Source organism: Caretta caretta, chromosome 2 (assembly GCF_965140235.1).
Source record: "Caretta caretta isolate rCarCar2 chromosome 2, rCarCar1.hap1, whole genome shotgun sequence".
Lineage (NCBI taxonomy): Eukaryota > Metazoa > Chordata > Testudines > Cheloniidae > Caretta > Caretta caretta.
Window position 1 is genome coordinate 82291735 of NC_134207.1, and position 26894 is coordinate 82318628.

General features: G+C 42.4%; 1 protein-coding gene across 1 annotated transcript in view; it reads right to left on the bottom strand.

Annotated features, from left to right (window-relative positions):
- The window catches only part of CABLES1 (Cdk5 and Abl enzyme substrate 1), a 114379-nt gene that overhangs the window by 53866 nt on the left and 33619 nt on the right, over positions 1-26894 (bottom strand). The window contains exon 2 of the mRNA XM_048840454.2: positions 1950-2021. Within this exon, the coding sequence (XP_048696411.1) occupies positions 1950-2021 (72 nt within the window). The remainder of the gene's footprint in view (positions 1-1949; positions 2022-26894) is intronic.

A 26894-nucleotide genomic window follows, 5' to 3' on the forward strand; every position in this document is an offset into this window, starting at 1 on the left:
CTATGCACTGGGATGTTCCTCAGGAGTTAAGAAGAAAAGATCTTTACCCGATGATGAAACAGCAGCAGAACTATTCTGTACCTGCAGGCTGGAGTTGCCTCCATGGTGCCTGTACCATCACATAAGGGAAAGAATGGCCATTGTATCCATGTATAAGTAGCAGATCCACCAGCCCTGGCTCCAGCTGTCCCCGGTCTCAAATCCCAGCATCGTGGAAACGTGCAGGGAGATCTGCTCCTCAGTCGGGAGGGAGACTAAACGTGTTTGAGATCCAGAAATCCTCCCTCTCTTTGCAATGGAATTGTGTTGGTTCCACTCCAGGAAGAGAGCTCCACGCCAGTTGAGGCAGGAGAGTGGGATTTGCCCTAAGAGTTCTATCCTGAATACTGTTAGATGGCCTGTACATAAAGTATCTTGGAAAGCCAGCTACGGTGCATGTATGCTCAAGCATGGTACTGGATTTTCCAGGATACATGGGCAATGCCTGTCAAAACACAGGAGAGGCTAGGATTGAACTTTCAGCCAAAGTTTCATATGATTTTTAGTGGTGGAGTTAGTAGCCAAACCTACTGGCAGCCAAATACCCAGCACATCTGGAGATGAACTGCTGTGAGGTGCACTGAATTTCTCGTAGATCCTTCTATTAGAGTGCCTGGTGGTGGTGGGGGGCGTTAGCTCTACACCTGCAGAACAGGCCAGAGGGCCCAGCCACACACTACACACCTTTGTAGGAGCTATATTGCTTCTCCACCTGCTCCCTGACAGCAGCTCCAGAGACACCCCGACCCCATGCCAACATCTCCCCTGACTCCCCACTGAAAGAGAAAATCCCTATTGTGGCAGGGATTCCACTGCAAAAGTAATACAGCCCTAGGTGATTTTGTGAATTAGCAAGTAAATAAACAAAATTCCACTTCACCAAATGCACTTTGTTTATTTCTTTTGCCAATTATGTTTCCATCTGAATCATTTATGAGACCACTTCATAAGGTGCTAGGGAGTGTCCTTTGTAAAAATAATGTAGTACTGGTAATAGGCCAACTTGCTACAGCCTCTACTGTTAAATTTTTGCTGGGAGGTGGGGACAGACAGCTATTTTTTGTACGTATTAGCAAAACATGGATAAGCAAGGTAATGTGGTAAATACCAATATATGCCACCTGAATTACTGGGTCCCAAGGCTAAAGAGAACTTTAAAATTAAACTTTTGCCTCGCTGAATAGCTGAACTAGAAGCTTAGCTCTCTGCTTGGATCTCTTTGTATACTTTTAATTTTTAAACCTACCGCTGCAGATTGCATCACTTTGGCCAACTGCCTAGTGACTAGTCGTACAATCACAGGGCAGTCTCCAAAAAGAAGCCATCTCTTCTTGGCTGCAGGATTAACATTGTGATGAGGCGGAGGATACAAAAGGGGTGGGAACAGACTCCTTAAGGGGAAAAGGCTAGTGTGCTGGATAATGAAAGAGCACAATTGAGCATTTTCAGCTAAGAACAAGCAGTATCATAACCACCAACCTCAAAATAACAACAAAACCCCAAATACACATGCACAAATAAAATAAATAATAATTAAAAAAGAGAGAGAGAGTGACAGAAAGCTTAAATTCAATTTTGAAAAAATAAAGTGTCTGTTAAATAATGATGATTTCATCATCATTAAGGCTCTAATGAATCCTAGCACTGACAATCACAGCTCTAAGTGCCCTTCCATTCTCTACCCAGCCAATTTATACGGTCACCTCTTACTGTCTAAACCTGAGTCAGATTCTATCTACCACCTTGTTCTACAAAAAGGAGGATAAACAGTATGGACCAGATTCTGATACTCTTCGTCCTGGGTGTTTTACTCCCTGAGAAAGGTATTGCTCAATATGAGTAAGGGCGGCATAATCTGTCCCTATTATACATAACAGGCAAACGGACATACAGACAGTGTATAAAATCACCTCCGTAGTGGAGCATTTTCCTCGATGTCCTCCAAAGTCTCCAGAGATGAGCGCTGGGAGATCAACCGACGCCTGAGGAGAAAAGAAATAATCACCACTGATTAAATTAAAAAAAAAATAAATTCTTGTTTCTTAAGGGCAACATGCCACACTGTTGAATGACCTGAGCCACATGTTTTTATATTAGACTGGTTTCATTCTGTTCAGTCATACTTATCATGGAGATCCAAACTGATTCCTATCATAAATAAAACATTTCATAAAAGCTTTTCTATCAAAACAAAAATTGAATCTTTATGTTGCCAACCACTGAGTTCATGCCACAGTACTCTCCCCAGTTTATACCCAAACTTGCTTTTAGCTTTCCAGATTCCGTTCTTCAATGGGTTTAAATACCTACAGAAGGACAGCATATCATTTATTTTGTTGAAGATAGTGTAGACCTATATCCATATCACTATGAACCAAAACTGACTTCCTATTATTCACATTGCTCTAAGGAATGCATTTTATTGTACATCTCTTCATACTCCGCTCCCCTCCAAACGTTATTTTCCTCCAGTTTTCACATATGTATGGGCAATTATTGTCCCCTGGTGTCTCACTGCTGTTGGGGGTGGATCTAAATATAGAGTTCAAAGATTGTAAAACTAGCAGTAGTAGGTGCTAAATAGCAGTTTAAAAATGAGCTCTCATTAATTCGGTCACAAATCTCATTAATTCTGATGTTAATTTTATGAGGTTCTATACGTAGCAAGGAGGTTCTCTTTGTTGAGCCAGACACCCCTTTGATGAAATGCAGCTGTCAAGGTTACATATGTTTATTTCCTTTACTCTCAGGTTTTTTGATCTGTATTTTTATCATGAAAAGATTGAAATAAAGAAAAAAAAATCATGGCCTAACACTTAAGAGGACAGAATTTACTCTATAGCACAGGCGAGGAGTGTTGTTTTTGTTAGAAGGAAAATAAGAGCAGGACAGGGGGTGCAGGGGAACTCCAATACTGCATTAAGGAGGGTGCTGCCGCACAGCCATCAAGTTACTAGGGCCAACGGGGGCAGCGCTCTTCCCAAGCCTGCTGGATTGAGGTGCTGTGGAGAGGGTGCAGGAGTAGTGCAGGGACTGGTGTAATGTCAGTGGGAGGCATGTTTTGAATGAGGGACAGAAACGTGGGGAGCACCCACTGCACAGCTCTGCCCCTTCCTTTCCTCCCTACATTTCTCTGACCTCCCCCTTTCCCCTAGCACAGGGAAGGAGGGGATTCTGGGTACTTCCCCTGAACAGGGAGCTCCTAGTGGAGTTGCCATGGGGAGAAACTGTTGAAGGATGGGGGCAGTTGTGGAGGAGGGGTCAGGTGGCACCACTTCTCTTCTCTCCTAAGTCACTGAAGGGAAGGTGCCCAACTCTCCTCCGCCTTGCCCTCCCCCCCCCCCCCCTTCCCCCATGATGGTTCTGCTTCATCAGCACTTCTGAGCTCCCAGAGAATAAAGGTCCCTTTGAGCACAATCTCTTACTCATCAAGGGATCACTGAAAACCCAGTTTTTGGAAACCCGGTTCTTCATGAAAACTAGTCTTCCAACTGCGTTTTGAAAAAAAAAAAAAAGTGTTTGGATGATCCCTTACTCTAACAATAGTTGTCTCCTAGGATACGCTGGCCCCTCAGTAGCTGTGCCAAAACACAGATCAAAGGGGTAAAGGTTGGCAAGGTGGCAGAGCCCACCACTTTGTACCCTGCTAATCGGCACACCCTCTGCCCGACTCCAACACCCACAACATCCCACCCCCTGCACTGCTCTGACCCTGCCCCCAATATCCCTATCTTTGAACCCCCCAAAATCTGAAAATATTATGAGTAGCTCATGAAGGCAGATACTGTGTATCAGGCAACCCCTTGATCAAATGACCTAGCGACTTGCTTTCCTTTGATCGCACTCCATCCCATTGTTCAGGAAATAGCTGAAGATCAAGAGTCATGATTACATTACTCTAACTGCTTACTGGAATCTTTCATCTTCTCTCTGTAATTAATGCTGACTTCCTTGACAATACTTTTCAATTAGAAGTAGAGTCTGCATGTGGATGTTAGAGCACTTTAAAATATTACTCTGAAATTGGAAATTTTGGACATCCATAAGGAGACCCAGCAGAATGCAGGCGGAGAGCAAGGAACACGCACAACACACATCAGTGAAAGCTGACAGCTGAGCTGGAACTCAGTGCATGGATGCAGCTCAGGTTCAATGGCCAGAGCACATCACATTGAGCCAGCCAATTACTGTGACAACAGATTGACAGCAAATCATCTGTCTTGCGACAGATCACTAGTTTTGCTGCACATACACATTTTACTCTCTTAGGTTCATTGGTTCTGGGTTGACCCACGGTGTAGCAGTCACTCTGCCCTCAATAACTTTTAAAATATTGCTTCCCCAAAGGGGCAGTGGGTACTGTGCATTAGCTAAGACAAATGCCAAGTGTGTGAGGATCAGAACAAAAGCCTAAGCCCGTATGTGGGCGGGGGGGGGGGCAGTTCTAAGAACCAGGTGACTTTATAAATACATAATTTTTAGGAGATCTGTATTTAACGAATGCCTAGCTTAAATGACCCCAAATATGAACCACTAAACTTACACTGCATCCCCTGAGCGACAGCAAGTTTCAAGACAATCTTGAGTACAGTTTTAGAGTACTTAGCCAGCCAATTACTATAACACCACATGAAAACAAAACAAGGCACCAAAAAAAAAAAAAAAAAAAAAAAAAGAAGGGGGAGTAAGGAAAAAATAAATCTAGCTTTCGTGCAATGTCACAGTTGATATTAACCCTGGTGAGCCCATTCAAACGCTCCTGTCCCATAGTTGAACTGTGATAGTTCTTTATGTGCTTCAACATGTCAGACAGGTTATTATCCCTATCACTGAATCAAAACTCAAGCACGCAAGGTATAATTTAACAGGCTGAGCTGAAGACAAAGGGATGACATATATATAGTAAATACAGACACAGATACAGAGGGATAGTGTCCAAAAATTTCAAACGTGTCCTCACTAAACTCACTGTACAAGATTGTCCCCACATATTTTCACCTTGAATCTGGGCCTATAGACTACAAAAGCCTATGACGATGGCCAAGCTCCCAAGTTAGGGCTCAACCAACCAACCAGTCACCTCTTTTAGAAATCATATGAAGATAATAATGAGGAATTCTCACACATAAATAATTCCTTAGTCAACTAGATGTAAAACTATAAAGACACTAAAATGTAACAATTCTCTACCTTTCAACATGCACTCGATCCAGCACCAGCCACTAGTAGTGGTTTGTTTATATAATCAGCTGATCTGAGAGGACATGTTTATCAGGGTGTAATCCTGTGCCATCAGAACCGATATATTTTTATTAATATTTATGAACATTTTAAACTCTTTAATATGATAAAATCTTTATATCAGTTAACAAAAAAAATTATGTCTTTTACCAAATCACATCTCTTATTTGCTTAAATTTGCAGCTCTAAGCTGAGAGTGTGTCTCACATTTTGGTCCGATAGGGATGGGCATAAAAACAAGCTGCGAAACTTATCAAATGCCAAAAAATTAACAAGTGTCTAAATTTGAGGCTCCCTTTGAACTTGAGGCCCAGGCCAAATGGTCCTCCTGGCCCCCCCTCCGATAGGCCTTGTGTCAGATTGAGCCATGATTTAATGTCATACCTTTAAACCCTACTCAAGACAAAGCCATAGACATGTCCATTTTCTTCCCATCACTAGTCCTTTTTCACTTTGTGTTCTTGAGAATAAAAAGTTTGCAACTAAATTCTGTCCAGTGTGGAGGACTATTCCTAGTGCTTTACCCTACTTGTGCAAATACGTAGCCTTTGCTCATACTTGTCCTGGAATGCAGCTCCCTGCTGTTCACAGTGCAGTGCATTTGTGTAATTTGCAGAGTAGTTTGAGAGATTAAAAGAAGTGAGCCAAACTATGAGCTACAGCAGTAACATTCCTTACATTTACAGCGGAATATTATGTATAACAAATGCTCAAGCAAAGAAATTCCAAGGATTATGGGTTCCCTAGCGGAATCTGAGCTTTCACTGAAAAAACATAGTCCATTTGGATGTGAAGGTAGCCTTGAGAAGATGTACTGCTTTGAGTCGTATCCAGGCAGACTGAAACAATAGCATTGAGTGTGAATTTCCTCCAATTCATCAGGGGGATGTACTTTTGAAGCCTAATTATGATCACTTAAATGCCAACATGATAAGCCTTTTCACAACTGAATGTCATACTAGAAACAGCAACTAAGGAACAGGTTTCAGAGTAGCAGGCATGTTAACCTGTATTCGCAAAAAGAAAAGGAGTACTTGTGGCACCTTAGAGACTAACCAATTTATTTGAGCATAAGCTTTCTTGAGCTACAGCTCACTTCATCACTTCATTATGCTCAGATAAATTGGTTAGTCCCTAAGGTGCCACAAGTACTCCTTTTCTTTCAACTAAGGAACGTTATCTTCTGTGAACGAACCCACATCCTGTGTTGCACAAACATTAAAAAAGGACTTTTTTAAAGGAATAAAGCTTTTGAAATGGTAAACTATAGAAATAATGCTGTAAATGGGGGCATTTGACTTTATTTGCATTGACAAAGCGTTTCTAATCACCTGTACTTATTTTTTTTAATGTTGATTTCTAACATTAGAACTTTCTTCCTCTGAGTTCTCACGCTTAGTGCTTATTTGTACAAACTAAAATGGTGCATTTTAAAACTTGTCAACTAAAGTGTTTTGGGGTTGACACACAAATGTTCATCAAAAATAATTTGTTTTCATTCACACATTGTCATTTTGGTGCAAGACTGTATGTGGAAACTTATTTTGGAATAAAAATGTTCTACTTCAAGAAAAAAATTAATAGGACACTTATTCTGAAGTAAGAATGATCAAACGCACACTTGCCTAAAATGACAACAGTGTGTGAATTAAACAGATTTAGTTATTTTGGTGCAAGTTTGTGTGTAAACCAGCCTTTAGTTAACATGGTTTAAAATTAGTATAGGTTCACCTCTGCTGGCTAACTCATGCTAAAATATGACTTGCCCTTGTTTACACTTCTGTATTAAAATACATTAGTTAAAATGTTAAAGGGTTTCTTGACTAGGAAAATTGGTCGAGTTTAGTTCTGGTTTAGCTAACACATGCTAGCTAAGCCTGACCTAAACTCAGCCATTTTCTCTAGTGTAGATGCAAGGTAACACCTTCGCTTGATTTAGCTGGCCAAATTTCTCCCACAGTAATATGCTGCTGTGTAGATGGGGCCTAAGTAAATATTGCCATATGTAGCTGAGTGGACCATATTCTCTTGCCTAGAATTAAGGGTTTCATATCAATTTTTGAGGGAGGATAACTTCATAGTTCTGAAATCCAGACCTTGTTAAAATGTTGCTGCCCAGAATCCCATGTTAGCAGAAAGTGCCAATATCCAGCCTTTTGATTTTTGCCACATGGCAGCAATTTCCCTTAAACATTTATCTGAAAAAATCTTCTTGGCTACCTATTCCTTCTCAGCTCATTACATCAGCCTACAAATGACAAATATGGATTAAGAATGGGATAAATGATAGGTCTTAAAATGGAACTGTAAATGGGGAATCATCATCAAGTGTGTGTGTTTCCTGTGCAGTCCCACAGGGATCAGTTTTGGCCCTGAGCTATTTAATGTTTTTATCAATGACCTGGAAAAAAACATAAAATTATCACTGATAAAGTTTGCTGATGACACAAAAATTGAGGGACTGAAAACACTGAAAAGGCAGGTCACTGATTCAGAATAATCTGGATCACTTGGTAGGCTAGGGGCAAGCAAACAGTATGCATTTTAATACAGCTAAATATAAACGTATACATCTAGGAACAAAGAATGTAGACCACGCTTACAGGATGGGAGACTATATCCTCAGAAACAGTGAGTCTGAAAAAGATTTGGGGATCATGGTGGATAATCAGCTGAACATGAACTCAGTGTGATGCTGTGGCCAAATGAGCTAATGCAATCATGGGATGCATAAATAAAGGAATCTCGAGTAGGAGCAGGGAGGTTATTTTACTTCTGTAGTTAGCACTGGTGTGACTGCTGCTGGAACACTGTGTCAAGTTCTGGTGGCCCCAGTTCATGAAGATGTTGATAAATCAGGGCTAGTCTACACTGGCAACGTTAAAGCTCAGCGCTCTTTAAAAAAACCACCTCCAGGAGGGGCGTAGCTACCAGCACTGAGAGTGCGGTGATTTTTCACTGGGGTGATTTTTCACCCCCTTGAGCAAGAAAGTTGCTGTGCTGTAAAGTGCCAGTATAGACAGGCCCTTAGGGAAGATTCAGAGAAGAGCCCCGAGAATGACGAAAGGATTAAAAAACATGCTTGACTGTGATAGATTAAATAAATTCAGCAAACTCAATCTAACAAAGAGAAGGATAAGGGGTGATTTGATTTGTGTCTATAGGTGTCTATATAGGGACAAATATTTAATAATGGGCTCTTCAGTCTCGCAGAGAAAGGTATAACACAATCCAATAGCGGGAAGTTGAAGCTAGACAAATTCAGACTGAAAATAAAGTGTAGATTTTTGACAGAGGGGGCAATTAGTCATTGGAACAATTTACCAAGGGTTGTGGTGGATTCTCCATCACTGACCATTTTTACATCAAGACTGGATGATTTTTTTAAATTATATGTTCTTAGGAATTATTTTGGGGGACGTTTTATGGACTCTGTTATATAGGAGGTCAGACTAGACCAGGGGTTCTCAAACTTGCACTGTGACCCCCTTCTGACAACAAAAATTACTACATGACCCCAGGAGGGGGGACTGAAACCTAAGCCCACCCAAACCCCACTGGCCTGGGGGATGGGGGGACAAAGCTCAAGGGCTTTAGCCCCAGGCAGGGGGCCTGTAACCTGAGCCCTACCGTCCAGGGCTGAAGCCCTGGGGCTTCGGCTTTGGTCCCAGGCAGTGGGGCTCAGGCTTCAGCCACAGCAAGTCTAAGCCACCCCTGGCAACCCACAGTTCGAGTACCGCTGGACTAGATGATCACAATGGTCCCTTCTGGCTTTGGAATCTATAAATCTATGAGCATACTAAATCTGGGCAAGACACTAAAAAGTTGTTTGGTTGGCCAATGTTTTAAACTGTCATTTTTAAAGGAGCTCATGGCCCCATTTGCACTTTGGATTAATCAGTGACCAGCTGCCTGATTCCACATAACAATGTTTAAACCAAAAATATCTTGTCTGTTCCCCACGCAAAACATGATTGATCCTTAAAAAAAAAAAGGAGTTATTAAGTATATTGTTCAATAACTAAAACAAATACAAATACATAAATGAAGGGAGTAAATCAGTTACAAAAAAAAAGAGCCATATTCTGTTCACAACTCTCGATAAAGTTAACTTCTCACTCTACTTGACAATGCCAATGTGAGTACATTGCAAGAATGGATTCATTAAACAGTTTACCATTCTCAGAGAAATAGTAGTCAATTGCTGCAATACACACAGATCAATTACATCAATCAGATGTACAAGTAAACCTTAAGAAGCAACAGCAGAGATGCCACTGAGCCATGAAGTTCAGATCTGAACTACGAGATAAGAATGGCAGTGTTGCTCGAAAGAAGAAAAATCCCACTCTCTTGGTTTCTAGACCACATTCACTATGGGTGTGATACTAAATCTGCTGAAGTTAATGGTGCAGCTCTCACTGACTTCAAAGGAGCAGCATCAGACATTAGGGATTTTTTTTAAAACAGGTATCAGAGGGGCTTACAAAAAGGTACTGGTGCAGGTACAGCTCCTCCAGAATCCATGATTAAAGCATCTTAAACCAAACCAATAGCTATATATGAATTGGAAAAAAAAAGGCCGAACTTTGTATGAACAAATATGTATATAATTTGTTATCCATAAAATTATCCTTGTCTGGGGTGTTCACTGCTACTGAAATCCCACGATAGGTACAACAGCCATAGACAAGCTGCAGGTATTCTAATAAGCAAGTGTTCAAATGATTAACAATGATGAAAAATGGTCAAGAGTCAAGAAATCATGTCAATTTGAGATTGTCATAGTTCAGGTGTCCAATATGTTCATCTCATTTCTGTAGTGACCAGCACCAATATGAGAAAACAAGTGCCAGAGAAGCAGCAGGGTTGGACTGTCAGAGCTGTTAACTGTTTATACCAGAGTTTAAAATATTGTATCTTGGGACTATTAGAGGGACCAGAATCGCCTAATTTCCTGGGAGACATGGCAGGTTTGATTTAAATGTACTCTCTGCTGCGAGGACTCAAAAAGTCATTGAAGAGGCGTTCTCAATTAAAGAAGGCTGACTTGGACATTACACTATTAGCTCCTAGGATTTTGAAGAATGGAAGAAGAGCCATTAAACAACACTATCAACATGTAAGGATGTTTCACAAAATCCAGGTATCCACATCATTATATAATAGAAGGTAGTTTTTGGTCTCTGCTCATCTAACATTACAGAAAGAGAAATATAGGAAAACAAATCCTGAATAAGCTTCTGAAAAAAAAGAATTGTCCAGAGGCACCCAAAGTGATAGGAAGGAACAGGACAGGCTGATGCAAGAGCTGTAATTAATCATATGTAATAAAAACTACAAAGAGCTGCCTAGTAACCCATAAAGCCTCGAAAGAAATCCAACACATGATTCAGATCTTTAAAACCGTTTAGTAGTTTTCGAATGCAGCTGCAGTTGAGCGCTTAAAAAAACCCCAAAGAACATTCAGCGTATTTTGAAAATTACATCAATTGTTTTGTTAATCAAGAAACAGTAATTCAAACCACAGAATACAAAAAAGGATGCTTTGAAAGATAACTCAGCTTAATAGCTACCTCTGTGCAGGATGAAGTTATGGTTTGGAACATGACTTTTTGCACAGGACATTAAGGAGGTCTCATTGATATTCTGATTCAAGAGAAAGCAGTTATCCGACTGTGGTGATGAATGCCCAACATTGACTCAACAACCTGTTCCTGTTGAGGCATGCATTGCGAAACTAGATGAGCCTAACTCTCTGTAGACTAAAGTCTGGAGATGATTTCAACAGTGCCATTTTTCCTGTTTGCTCTCCCTCATCTCCTCCAGGGCAAGTTTTTGAGACTTTCCAGTTTAAAAGAAGAGGGTGGGAAACAGCTTAGACAGAACTAACCTCAGCCCCCAGTTATAAGAATGCTTCTCCCAGCTGGGACCTTCCCAAACATTCTCCGTGCTTGAACCTGCCTCCTCACCTACTTTGCAATCCAAACCATTTTCTCCTTCTCTAGCCCTCATCCTTTCCCAGTGCTGAACGTCTAGACACAAACTTTGAAGTAGCTCACAAAATTCTACCATAGTAACCCATAATACACTGGACCCATTCTGTACAGTATGTGATCATACTAAACACATACATATTAAACATTAAAGATTTTGATAAATGGAGGGAAGACCTAGTAGAATTATATACACACACAAGCACTCTCTCTAGAAAACTGTACCACAAGTCCCCCCAGTTAACCAGAATAATCTGTGTCTGATAGATGGCATAGCCCTGTAGTGTAGACTCAGCCTACAGAGACAGATGTGGGTTTTCTGTCGGTGTAGGCACACCACCTCCCTGAATGAAGTTAGTTATGTTGACAGAAGCACTCTTTTTTCAACATAGCTGTGCCTACTGTGGGGGTTTGGTTGGCATAGCTATTCTCAGTCAGGGGTGTGATTTCTTTTTCCACATAGAAGTAGCTATGTCAGCCTAATTTAAGGGTAGATCAACCATGATTCTTCTTGAACTTGCACCCGTGTAAATCACGAGTAACTCCACTGAAGTCAGTGAAAGCAGCCTCTCTTTATTACACACATACACACACACACAGTTCATAAATGGTTCTGGTAAACTGAAGGGAGATATGGTAGAATTGTGTGAGGATGCTCAAAACAGTACTGGCCTCTTCTGCTCATCAGTTCAGCCTCAGACTTGTTGAAAGAAGTGTGGTTCTGGGTCCAAGTGGGATTTACAAACAAAACAAACAAAAACAAACACAGTGTGTTTGAAGCAGCAGGAAGTTTCTCACTAGGTAAGATGGGGTCCTGCAGCTCTGATGGAAGGGAAACCCAAAATGTTGGGGTCTGGGGCCTAGTTTGTCTTTATCTTCTCTAGCCGCTGCGTGAAGCCTATTGTTTTTTCTCTGCAGGCAGTAGCCTCTGTTACCCATCCTCCTACTGCTGACCATGACTCAACTGTAACGAGACATATGACAGTGCTCGCTAGGAATAGGGTTTCAGTACAAGAGGATAGAGCTTCAAAAAATATCCCTCAGCCTCCTAAAATGTATATAACACATTACATACAGTTGGTCATTTATTCAGCCAAAAGCATTTTTGATTCACTTCTACAAATTATTTTATTTTACTGTCTGTTGAATAATTTAAACAGAACTGTAAGAAGGCAGTACTACTGGAGCACTTTCCTCTTGCATGTTGCAACAGGACATGCCTGCCTCAGTTTCCCTGCTTCAGCGTCCCCAGAAATAGTCCGTTAAGTCTTTCTGAATATCTCTCTCACTCACTTGTAGGGTTAATTTATTACAAAAGTCCTGTGTATATAAATCATAACAAATCCCGCACAATCATAGGCCAGAATTACCCAGCATTGTCCAAACAGTACGTGCAACATGTCAAGTACAGCCCCAGCTACTCTCATCACACCCCCACTCTCCAGTACAGCTCCAAGAACTCTTGCCATGCCCCACTTCCAGACTTCAGCTCTCTAGCTCAGAGAGCCAGCAGGCATCTCCCTCAGCGGCTCTCACCCTTCAGCCCTCTTGAGCTTTCTCTGGCCATGGTTCTCTGGCTCAGGAAGATCAGGAGGCCAGCCCCACCCCTGGCCTCCTAGCCCCAAACCCTTTCCAGCCTCTGAGCACTGGCTCTGGTTCAGGAAGGTCAGTAGGAAAGCCCTTCTACTGGCTCCCTGATAATTCCTCCTTCTTTCCAGTGAGGGCCTGCAGAGAGCTTTCTACTCACTGCAGCTTTCCCTGGAGACCCTCTCCAGTCTCTTGATGCCCAGACAGCTCTCACCTTTTCCTGACTGAATCTCCTTGACTCACTGGGTCTCTCCAACACACTAGTCTCCTCTTCCCTCAGATCCTCCCTTCCCATACCCAGGGTACTGCCCTGCCCTCTTAATTGGCCAAAGTGGGGCACCTGTTCTGGCACATGGGGTGCTGGACCTGCTTCTTTTACTGGAGCTGGCCAGCCACCCTGTGACAGGGACTAAATAAAAAAAAAAACACTGTTTTTTGTACCCTTTGCTAGTTCTTCAGGAACTATTGGGCAAGGCTTGTGTACAAAGATACATTTTCAATAGCTCAGGACATTAACGTGGCTCTCTTTTTCAGAACAGCCATTACTACAATACATGCAGCATCTTACAAGAAGACATCATTGTGCAGACATCAAAGACATTCAAAGCTAGCAAAAGGAGCAAAATCACATTATAAATCATTTGTCCTATAAACACCATTGCTAGTTCCAAAACAATAGCTTTGTAAAGGGTATACAAATCCCTCATCTTTATTTTCTCTTTATATGGTCCACGTTTTACTAGAATAGCCTTTCTCTGTGCAAAATCAAACCGATTTTCCCTGTGCCATCTCTGCTTGTTAATCCTTATCTGTTGTACTAGGATGAGAATTTATGTCTATTCAGCAGTTGCACTGTAACCTAGGAGCCAGATTCTGAGAACCCCTTCTCAGAACAGCAGCTGAACTGAAATCAGTGGAACTATTTGTTTAAGGAAGAGTTTGTAGGATTGGGTTCTAAGACACCAAAGTAGGTAAAGGCAACTCTGAATGATTACGCTTCTGCCAAAGTTAAATAAATTCATGGCAGAATAGAATTAAGAGTTAAGGTTACATGTAACAGAAATTCAGATGTTAATGTAAGGAAATAAACAGTTAAGAAAGCCAAACAACCTTAACTCTGTCCTGTAGTAATGCCTAACTTTATGATTAGGGAATTTTAGTGTTTGTGGTCCAGATTAATTGAAACTGATTTGACAAGACACAATAAAAACAATTTGCATGCTCCTTTACTATGGGATAGAGTTAGAGTTTTTGGGTACCCTTCTTGAGCATTTCCATTTTGTAACAGATTTCTTTAAAGTGTACCCCTAATTCTGAATTCCCTGGTTTGGGAAAAATGAATAATGTTCCCTGTAATGTTTTTTATCCTTAAATTACTGACACAGTCTCTCACTTTTAAGTCCATCTTAATGTAGCTTTTTTGTCTTGGAATTTTCGTGTTTTTAAAAAAAATATATTAAAATTTTCATACATGAACACTAAAAGGAGAGATCCAAAAAGAATTCTTCCAAGTGATATTTCTAATTCTATGAAGATATGTAATTATAACCTTCAACCACTTTTAGGTAGGCATATTCACCAGTATACCCGAGCAGAGGAAAGCAGCGAGAGCACATGTGCAAGGCAGACTGGGTTTACAGCTGTTCTACATCATCAGAGCAGCACAGATCAGAGGATACTGGCAAATTTGGCCTTTAAAATACAATTGATATTGCTTTGAAGGGCCGTGTTAGGTCTGACACAATGTATAACATTATAACAATGGGGACGGGGGAGCCAAGTGCCAAAGGCCCAATGTCTATGTACTTTGATGGCAACCCCTGCATCAGTCTTCCTTGACAGTGCTACCTTGGTGTGCTGTCTACCTAAGACAGCAGAGCCATGGGGAGCACTTTTTGCACTGATGCCCAAATATAGCATGCAGTCATGAAACCCCAGCAGTGACAACTGGGCCAAGTAGTCTACCACTGAGAACTCTTGATACATGTTTGGTCTTCCTTATACCAGTTGTTACAACCAACAGAACTGTTGCATGCAAATTAGCTAAAGAGGAAGGGAGATAATTGCTTCAGTTACCAGCAATGTTGGAAATGTACTATTTAAGAGTTACCTGAGTTGTTGACCTGACCCAGTCTGTCGCCTATGTAATACCAAAAAAAATTAGATAAAACTATGATTCATAGCTTAATTACAACCTAATTCCTTCAAGTATAGCCTATGCGCAAGACTTCAATTAATGTTAAGTACATGGAAAGTTTGAAGAGCCTCAGTTATTCTATAGTTATGATCACTTGGAAAAAAGAAACGACTGACATGGATGCTAAATTTCTTAAATAATTAATTAAAATTGATTTAAAAAAAACTAATTTAAGCCAATACAGATTTACTCGTAAATGCTCAGAAAAATAATTCTTTACTCAAAGAGTAAGTGCTGTAAATTTGGAGAGCATATACTGTATTTTTCAAACAAAACGAAGAGGTTGAAAGGGAAAATTCTGTTTTACTTGTGAATTTCATTCTAGGACTCTCCATGTCAGGCAGCCTTCACATGGAGCATTCCTCATCTCCATGATGAATGGTGGCAGATCAGATCTTTTCTCTAAGCTCTGGTTTAGGACTGAAGAACTCTCCAGAAAGATAGCTTCAAAAGCTCAAGAATACTAACTACATACCAATTGAAAAGTGTTATTCAAGTCAAACAATTTGTAGCAGAGCTTTGACATGAAATTTTGGGATTTCTTAGAGAAACACTCTCTTCCACACCTTTCAACAAGACCCTTCATAGCATCAGAAGATAGTCCATCTTCTACACTTTGGAATAACAGAACTAGTTCCAGGGAGAGACAGATATTTTTGAAAGGGCCCAAGAGCCTTTGTAGTATAAAGATTAAAAAAGCCAAATAACCCACTTTAGATCTCAGGTCTCTCAACAAATTCAAAAGGGGATCAATATTCCAGGTGGAAATACTGAAATCCATGCCATTACAGCATTATCTTTCCAGAACATCAGAATATGAGAATAAATCTTCTGAAGCCCTCCTGAATCAGGGAGAGTCACTCATAGATTCAAAGGCCAGAATGGACCACTATATAACACACGCCACAAAACTTCCACAAAATAATTCCTAGAGCAGATCTTTTAGAAAAACATCCAAATCTTGATTTAAAAATTACTAGTGATGAAGAATCCAGCACAACCTTGGTAAATTGTTCCAATGGTTAATTTCTCTCCCTGTTAAGAATGTATACCTCATTTCCAGTCTGAATTTATACAGCTTCAGCTTCTAGCCCTTGGATCATGTTATACCTTTCTCGGATAGATTAAAGAGCCCATTATTAAAGATTTGTTCCCCATGTAGATACTTAAAGACAAGAATCAAGTCATCCCTTAACCTTCTCTTTGTTAAGATGAACAGATAGACTCAAAGAGCTCAATCACTATAAGGTGTGTTTTCTAATCATTCTCGGGACTCTTCTCTGAACCCTCTCCAATTTATCAACATCCTTCTTGAACTGTGGGCATCACAACTGGATGCAGCATTCTAGGAGCAGTTGCCCCAGTGCCAAATACAGTGGAAAAATAACCTCTTTATTCCTACTTGAGTTTCTCCTGTTTATGCATCCCCAGATGACATTAGCTCTTTTGGAAACATAAGACCGGGAGGTCACGTTCAACTGATTATCCACCATGACCTCCAAATCTTTTTTTAGAGTCACTGCTTTCCAGTAGAGTCCCCCATCCTGGAAGTATGGCCTACATTCTTTGTTCCCAGATGCACACATTTACCCGTATCAAAATGCACATTGTTTGCTTGTGTTCAGTTTACCAAATTGCTTTGAAGCAGTGACTATTCCTCTTTATTATTTAAATTATTATTAAATAACTCCCCAACTTTTATGTCATCTGCAAATTTTATCAGTGATGATTTTATGTTTTCTTCCAGGTCATTGATAAAAACCATCAAATAGCATAAGGCCAAGAACCAATCCCTACCGGAACTCACTGGAAATAGACCCACTCGATGAGGATTCCACATTTACCGTTACATTTACAGTTATATTTTGAGATCTATCAGTTAGTCAGTTTTTAATCCATTTAACGTGTGTCATACTACTTTTATAGCGTTCTAGTATTTTAATCAGAATCTTATGTGGTATCAAATCTAATGCCTTACAAAAGGTCTAAGTATATTATGTCCAACATTACTGCCTGTATCAACCCAAACTTGTAGTCTCATCAAAAAAATTATTAAGTTAGTTTGACAGGATCTATTTTCCATAAATACTTGTTGATTTGCATTAACTATATTATCCTCCTTTAATTCTTTATTAATCAAATCCTTTATCAGTCATTCCATTATCATGCCTAGGTTCGATGTCAGGCTGACAGGCTTATAATTACTTGGGTCATCCTATTTACCCTTTTTAAAAACCTGCACAACATTAGCTTTCTTCCAGTTTTCTGGAACTTTCCCAGTGCTCCAAAACTTATTGAAAATCAACAATAATGGCCAAATGAGCACCAGAGCCAGCTCTTTTAAATCTCTTGGATGCAAGTTCTCTGGACCTGCTGATTTGACAATGTCTAACTTCAGTAGCTTCTGTTTAACATCCTCCAGCGATACTAGTGGAATGGAAAGAGTATAATCATCTCTATATGATGAGACTATATAATATGTTTTCCCCAAATACAGAACAGAAATACTTATTGAACATGTCTTCCTTTTCTGCATTATCATTAATAATTCTATCATTTCCATCTAGTAATGGACTAATACCATTCTCAGGATTCTTTTTATTCCTAACATATTTAAAAAAACCTTCTTATTGTCTTTAACTCTGCAGGCCAAAGACCTCTCCTTGTGTCCCTAGTCATCCCTTATCAATTTCCTAATTTTAACTTCTGATTTATATTAGTGACGATCAACTTCCTTCTTCTTATATTTTTTGTTATAGCTACATATTGATACACAGCTGCCTTTACTTCCCCTCTAAACCAGGTTGTTTCTTTAACCTGTATGGCCTTCTTCCTTGATTGTGGCTTTTTTGGGCATCTGGTAGGGTATGCTTAGCTTGTGCTACAACAAGAAGCATTTTCAATACAGAGCACTCCTTTTTTGCCACATTTTCATTAACCCTCAGGTCTTAGTTCTCAGACCCGATTTAACTGTAACCAGAATCTCCTCTCATATTACACACGCATATACACACCCTATTGTAAGAGGGACCTATCCTGAAACAATATGCAAACCAGCCTAAACCATCAGCCGAGAAGCTGACAGGAAGGAACTACAATCACTTATTCTAAGAAGGTCTTAAGTGATGGCAAAGTCAGCTGAAGCAAATTTTCAAGATGACCTAACCATAGGGCTCAAGCCCAAAACTTTTTTGGATAGACAAGTCAGCAGCCACAGACATACTGCAAGAAACCCATGAGAATCTCTTATACAGCTGACTTCTGAGCACGTCCATACTTATGTTCTTTGGCAATATGCAGATTCCTGTCATGATTTTGATCTGTCTACTTTAAGTCCTAATAAAGTTGTCTTTCAACAAGGGTTTCACTGTAGCCTGCTCATCCATCTCAACATAGACCTAGCTCAAATGCCGGCTGGGAGCAGCTTTCACTCTGTCCTGCTGTTCATCTGATATTGCTGAAGGCAGATGTGGGGACATGCTGTCCTTCCAATCCTTCAGGAAGCAAAGTTTTGTTGTTGTTGTTTTTATTTTAGCTGTTTTGAGGAGAAAAACCTCAGTGCTAATAAAGAAACAGAGGCATTTAGTTAAAAATCTGGTGAAAGCTCTGCTACAAAGAAAGCCGTGGAGTCTGCCATGTGTACCTCTTGGAGAGAATTCTGGGGAGTTCTTCCTGAGGGCCATCCCAAACCCAGGCTCAGAGCAAAGACCTGGTCGGCCTCCAGTTGCCACACCCCACTGTGAAGACTGTGACATGGAGGGGACTGAGAATCCCTGAATTAAGTGCAAAATGGAGGGAACTGAATGGAACTCAACCCTTGTGACCTGCAACTCCACAATAAAGCAAAAGATTTTATTTTACTCCATTTATACTTGTTCTGAGGTTTTCAGTGCACTATTCTTTTTCTGAACTTGACTACATTGTGAAGAAATGATAGGCTTCCTGTTTGCATGAGTCTAACACTTAGCTAGCTCGGCTGTGGTGCAATGTATCTGTTGGTAACAGCTGGCCAAAACCTAAAACTGGACTGCAGCCCTACATAATGTATCAGTGAGCAGTAACTCCAATGATGTCAATGGAATTACATTACTGTAAGTCGGAGAAGAATCAAAGCCCTGAGACTGTCTAGCATTTATACAAACACCAGCTTGGCTATACTGATGAAAGGAATGCTTGTAATACACTTGCTGCCATTCATGAAACCAAAACAAAAAAGCTATGGAGGTAACCAGTACAGTGACAAACATTTTTAAGGTTTCAGAGTAACAGCCGTGTTAGTCTGTATTCGCAAAAAGAAAAGGAGTACTTGTGGCACCTTAGAGACTAACCAATTTATTTGAGCATGAGCTTTCGTGAGCTACAGCTCACTTCATCAGATGCATACCGTGGAAACTGCAGCAGACTTTATATATACACAGAGAATATGAAACAATACCTCCTCCCACCCCACTGTCCTGCTGGTAATAGCTTATCTAAAGTGATCAACAGGTGGGCCATTTCCAGCACAAATCCAGGTTTTCTCACCCTCCACCCCCCCCACACAAATTCACTCTCCTGCTGGTGCTAGCCCATCCAAAGTGACAACTCTTTACATAATCAAGTCGGGCTATTTCCTGCACAAATCCAGGTTTTCTCACCCTCCCCCCCACCCCCATACACACACAAACTCACTCTCCTGCTGGTAATAGCTCATCTAAACTGACCACTCTCCAAGTTTAAATCCAAGTTAAACCAGATCATCTGGGGGGGGGGTAGGAAAAAACAAGAGGAAACAGGCTACCTTGCATAATGGACTTAGCCACTCCCAGTCTCTATTTAAGTTTGTGTGTGTATGGGGGTGGGGGGGGATGTGAGAAAACCTGGATTTGTGCAGGAAATAGCCCGACTTGATTATGTAAAGAGTTGTCACTTTGGATGGGCTAGCACCAGCAGGAGAGTGAATTTGTGTGGGGGGGTGGAGGGTGAGAAAACCTGGATTTGTGCTGGAAATGGCCCACCTGATGATCACTTTAGATAAGCTATTACCAGCAGGACAGTGGGGTGGGAGGAGGTATTGTTTCATATTCTCTGTGTATATATAAAGTCTGCTGCAGTTTCCACGGTATGCATCTGATGAAGTGAGCTGTAGCTCACGAAAGCTCATGCTCAAATAAATTGGTTAGTCTCTAAGGTGCCACAAGTCCTCCTTTTCTTTTTGCAAACATTTTTAAAAGTACTTCCCTTTCACCCCTGAAGAGGACTGCTACCTTATATGAATCTTTGCAGCTGAGAAAGGCACCCAAGGCACACAGATACTGACAAAATGTATTTCTTGTTTTTATTTTTAGTATGCCTCAAAACACATTAAGGCAATTTTTCTTTGGGGGGCAAGGGAGTGCTAATTTTCACATTTAAGTAAAGGTAGATTTAAAAAAAAATCCCCAGACCACAGACCCAGCCCCAGACCACAGAGGCCAGGCAGGCCGAGACTCAGGCAGATACTCAGTTGTCTGTGGAGGCCCACAAGGGGAAGGAGTTGCTGGGAACGTCACCTGCTGACCACCCTGGAGAACCAGAGGACCTGCGGATTATGGAGCAGGAAGATAGGGTAGGAAGTAGCCCAAGGGAATCAGACATTGATCTGATTGTGGAACTGGAAATGGAGTGAGTGTGTTTTGGAAGGATCGAAACTGACCCAGTGGTGGATACACGTTATGGTGATAGTCCCTTGGGCTGGGACCTGGTAGAGTAGGTAGGGCCTGGCTGCCAACCCACCCCTGGGTGGTGGCCCACCCCTTTCTTGGCCACTAGGACAGGCCACTCTGTGCTGAGGAGTAGGCTTTCTAGCTTTGGCTGCTGGGCCAGGTTGCCCTGAATCCAAGAACAGCCCCCCACTCTGCCCATTGGACCATACTGCCCTGACCTACAGAGGTACCTCATTGATGTGGGCCACTAGGCCATGCTACCCTGAATCTAAGGACAGCCCTACTGTTTCTGACCATTAGGTCATGCTGCGCTGAGAGGAGTGGTTATTTGCACTTGGCTGTGTTGCTGTAGTACCCAAAGGGGTGATGGGGTATACCTGCCTTACAATAGGCTATCTTGCAAAATAATGGGTAAATACAAGACCAGATCATGGGGTGCAGTTGAACTAGGTGGACTTTGTTATGGTCTTCAACACAGGGATGAACTTTACCCCCTAAGTCTCTATTTGGAATACACTAAGCCCTGGTCTACACTACAGGGTTTGGTCGAATTTAGCCGCATTAGGTCAATTTTAAAATGAATGCGTCTACACAACCAACCCCGTTCCGTCGACTTAAAGGGTTCTTAAAATCGACTTCTGTACTCCTCCCCAGCGAGGGGAGTAGCGCTAAAATCGACCTTGCTGGATCGAATTTGGGGTAATGCAGACGCAATTCAATGGTATTGGCCTCCGGGAGCTATCTCAGAGTGCTCCAATGTGACCGCTCTGGACAGCGCTTTGAACTCTGATGCGCTAGCCAGGTACACAGGAAAAGCCCTGGGAAATTTTGAATTTAATTCCCTGTTTGGGCAGCGTGGCGAGCTCAGCAGTACAGGTAACCATACAGTCCCCCCAGAATCGCAAACGAGCTCCAGCATGGACCGAAAGGGAGACACTGGATCTGACTGCTGTATGGGGAGGAGAATCTGTGCAGGCCGAACTCCGATCAAAAAGAAGAAATGCTAATATATATGCCAAAGTCACACAGGGCATGGTGGAGAGAGGCTACAACAGGGACACAGCAGTGCCGTGTGAAAGTTAAGGAGCTCAGGCAAGCCTACCAAAAGACAAAGGAGGTAAACGGTCACTCCAGGTCAGAGTCCCATACATGCCACTTTTATGATCAGCTGCATGGCGTTCTAAGGGGGACCCTACCACTACCCCACCACTGTCTGTGGACACCTGCAAGGGGGTAGTCTCACACAACAGGGAGGAGGAGGAGGAGAACGTGCAGCAGGCAAGCAGTAAATCCATTCTCCCGGCAGCCAGGACCTTTTCATCACCCTGGAGCCAATACCCTCCCCAGGTGGGATCCCCGACCCTGAAGCCAGAGAAGGCACCTCTGGTGAGTGCACATTTGTAACTCCAGTACAGGGTTTAAAAGGAATAGTGTTTAATGTTTGATTTGCCCTGAAGACTTGGGATGCATTCGCGGCCAGTACAGCTACTGGAAAAGTCTGTTAACGTGTCTGGGGATGGAGCGGGAATCCTCCAGGGACATCTCCATGAAGCTCTCCTGGAGGTACTCTGAAAGTCTTTGCAGAAGGTTTCTGGGGAGGGCTGCCTTATTTCATCCTCCACGGTAAGACATTTTACCACGCCAAGCCAGTAGCAAGTAGTCTGGAATCATTGCAGCACAAAGCATGGCAGCGAATGGTCCTGGGTTTTGGTCGCATTCAAGCAACATTCAGTCTTTATCTTTCTGTGTTAGGCTCAGGAGAGTGATAACATTCATGATCACCTGGTTGAAATAGGGGGATTTTTGTAAGGGAACAGTAAAAGGATCCCGTTCATGCTGGGTTGTTTGCGCTTGGCTAAAAGGGATCATCCCAGAGAATAGCCATGCAGCGGGGTGGGGGGAGGTGTGTGCTGCACATCCACCCAAAAACTGCAGCCTCTCCTTTTAAATGTGAAACCCAACTGGCATTGCTTGCTATGGGAAAGGATGGCGCTGCAGTTTGAAACCATTCCCACATGTTATGAAGGCGGAAAAAGTCAACCCCACGTACCAAAAGGCTTACCATGGCTGCCGGGAAACCGAATTTTGTTGCCCAGCCATGTGTGATGTGTCACCATACCAGCAGGCGCTCAATATAAAAGGCAAAATGCGATCTTGTACCTAAAGCACATGTGCTGTGAATTGCTTGATTCACTGTGAAAGTGTCTCCCTTTTGTTCTCAGAAATGTATCATCTTAAATTTTACTCTCCCTTTTTATCTCCCCCCAAGTGCAAATGTTTCTATGCTCCCCCTATCATCTCTGTCCTTGAGGTTATCACAGATTAAAAGGCAAAAAAATGCACTCGTGATGACACGTTTTCCGAGCTCATACAGTCCTCCTGCACTGATAGGGCACAGCTTAATGCATGGAGGCATTCAGTGGCAGAGGCCAGGAAAGCATTAAGTGAGCGTGACGAGCAGAGGAAGGAGGCGATGCTGAGGCTAATGGGGGAGCAAACTGACATGATAAAGCATCTGTTGGAGCTGCAGGAAAGCCAACAAGAGCATAGATCCCTGCTGCACCCATTGTATAACTGCCTGCCCTCCTCTCCAAGTTCCATATCCGCCTCACCCAGACGCTCAAGAATGCGGGGGCGGGGAGGCTCCGGGCACCCAGCCACTACACTCCAGAGGGTGGCCCAAACAACAGAAGGCTGTCATTCAAACAGTTTTGATTTGTACTGCGGCTACAATACGCAATGTGGCGTTGTCCTTCCCTCCTCCCGCACCCCACCCCAACTGGGCTACCTTGTCAGTTATCTCACTTTTTTTTAAATTAAGAAAGAAAGAATGCATGGTTTTAAAATAATAGTTACTTTATTTCCTTTGCCAGCTGTGATCAAGGGGGGGAGGGTGGTTGGCTTTCAGGGAATTAAAATCAACAAAGGGGGCGGGTTTGTAGCAAGAAGAAACACACACAGCTGTCACACCGTAGCCTGGCCAGTCATAAAACTGGTTTTCAAAGCCTCTCTGATGCGCAGCGCACCTAGCTGTGCTCTTCTAATCGCCCTGGTGTCTGGCTGCTCAAAATCGGCTGCCAGGTGATTTGCCTTAACCTCCCACCCCACCATAAACATCTCTCCCTTACTCTCACAGATATTATGGAGCACACAGCAAGCAGCAATAACAATGGGCATGTTGGTTGTGCGGAGGTCTAACCTAGTCAGCAAACAGCTCCAGCAAGCTTTTAAATGTCCAAAGGCATATTCTACCACCATTCTGCACTTGTTCAGCCTATAGTTGAACTGTCCAGGCTGCCTGTGTACAGCTTCATGAGCCATGGGAGCAAGGAGCAGACTGGGTAACCATTGGCATTTCAACATCCCCAACGGTAATTTTCTGGTCTGGGAAGAAAGTCCCTTCATGCAACTGCTCAAACAGCCCTGAGTTCCTAAAGATGCAAGCGTCATGCACCTTTCCCGGCCATCCCACGCTGAAGTCGGTGAAACGTCTCTTGTGATCCACCAGTGCTTGCAGCACCATTGAGAAGTACCCCTTGCGGTTTATGTACTGGTTGGCAAGGTGGTCCGGTGCCAAAATAGGGATGTGTGTTCCATCTATCACCCCACCACAGTTAGGGAACCCCATTGCAGCAAAGCCATCCAGTATGACCTGCACATTTCCCAGAGTCACTACCCTTGGTAGCAGAATGTCAGTGATTGCATTGGCTACTTGGATCACAGCATACCCCACAGTAGACTTGCCCACTCCAAACTGATTCCCGACTGACCGGTAGCAGTCAGGTGTTGCAAGCTTCCACAGGGCTATCGCCACCCGCTTCTCAACTGTCAGGGCGGCTTTCATCTTGGTATTCCTGGCTTGGCTTCAGGACGGGGGAAAGCAACTCACAAATTTCAAGGAAAGTGGCCTTACGCATGCGAAAGTTTCGCGGCCTCTGTGAATCATCCCATACCCGCAACACTATGCGGACTCACCAGTCTGTGCTTGTTTGCCGGGCCCAGAATCGGCGTTCCACTGTATCAACCAGCCCCACTGCCGCCATGATGTCCCAATTGCCACAGCCTGTGCTTTCAGGAACGTCTGTGTCCATGTCCTCATCACAATCATCCTCGTGCTGGCGTCTCTAAGCCTGGTTCTGCACATACTCCAGGATAACGCATGAGGTGTTTACAATGCTCACAACAGCAGCAGTGAGCTGAGCGGGCTCCATGCTTGCCGTGGTATGGCGTTTGCACGGGTAACCCAGGAAAAAAGGTACAAAATGATTGTCTACTGTTGCTTTCACGGAGGGATGGAGAAAGGGGCGACTGACGACATGTACCCAAAACCACCCTCGACAATGTTTTTGGGCATTGGGAGCTTAACCCAGAATTCCAATGGGCAGAGGAGGCTGTAGGAACTGTGGGATAGCTACCCACAGTGCACCGCTCCGTAAGTCGATGCTAGCCACGGTATTGAGGATACACTCCACCGACTTAATGTGCTTAGTGGGGACATACACAATAGACTGTATAAAATAGATTTCTAAAAATCGACTTCTATAAAATCGACCTAATTTCATAGTGTAGACATACCCTAAGATATAGCAAACAGAGCCTGTAATGTTACTTTTCAGAGTATAACAGCACTTTTAAAATATGGATGGAATTACTGGTGTAGGAAATAAAAGTGATTTTGGGAGGAAAGGGGAGTGTGTGTAAAAATGAAATTACCCAAAACATATGTAGAAAAAATTAAAGTAACCCACAATTAGCAGGTTGATAAGGCTGCACAGAACTGACAACTACCTTAAAATAAAATGCACTTATTATAGGAGATCTAAGCCATTTACCTCCATATTCCTTTTGGACTCTAGAAGTAAATAGAGATATGCCCTTTCCACAAGCAATGAATTTGGTCCCAGGTCTGACTTTCTTTTTAAAAAAAAACACAACACACTTCTAGAATCTAATATTGTATAACAGAGCTGTGTCTTTGTATCCCTTGCAGATGTGTAGTAAATATTGGGGGGTGGGACCCATATTGTGATTATTGACAGACAAATGTAGCTCACGATCCTGCAAACTGCTCTCTTCAGATGGACTTTTATTACCAGTGGGGCTTAGCACAGACGCAGGTGAAGCACTTGGCAGGATCAGGGCCATAGTAAGTCACTTTCTAAATTCATTATAAAAAAGAAACATCTACCTGATTAAAACAATCCCCCAAGTTAGCCATTTCACTAATGTTGGGAAAACTAGGGATAAAAGTATACGTGGACAATCTAATCAGTATAAAGGTTTTTTCCCAAGACCCCTATGTCTTTCTAATTCCCTTTTCCTCTCAAGTGTTCTATGTTGTTACTCCCATTCTTTACAGCAAATTCTTCTGTGAATGCTTCTTTCTATAGTTTGGAGGAGTTTGCTATAGTGTGATATATGGCTTTCTCCCTTCCCACTTTGAGCCTAAGTGCTCTTCCTCCCAAGCAGTCGCAGCTCCTATTCTCAACAGAGTGAGACACCACAACTGGGAGTGAACAGAGTTTCTTGCACAGCATCTCAGATCATTTCAATACAATTGCTTTTGTTGCCTAGGCTCTACTTTTGGTTCTGCTATATACTTGGTGGCATTGTCTTTTGGAAGTCAGTTAACCTCAGCGTGCCCCAGTTTCCCCATTTGAAAGGGGATATTTTATTATTGCTTTTGCTTAATGAAATACATAAAGGGTTCTTCATTTTAAGAGGACATATTTCAGTGTTCTACCCACATAGAATATCAGGGTTGGAAGGGACCTCAGGAGGCCATCTAGTCCAACCCCCTGCTCAAAGCAGGGCCAATCCCCAATTTTTGCCCCAGATCCCTAAATGGCCCTGTCAAGGTTCCTTCCCCACTCTGAACTCTAGGGTACAAATGTGGGGACCTGCATGAAAACCCCCCTAAGCTTATTTTTACCAGCTTAGTTAAAACTTCCCCAAGGTACAAACTATTTTACCTTTTGTCCCTGGACCTTATTGCTGCCACCACCAAGCGTCTAACAAAAATAACAGGGAAAGAGCCCACTTGGAAATGTCTTTCCCTCCCCAAATCCCCCTAAGCCCTACACCCCCTTTCCTGGGGAAGGCTTGATAAAAATCCTCACCAATTTGCATAGGTGAACACAGACCCAAATT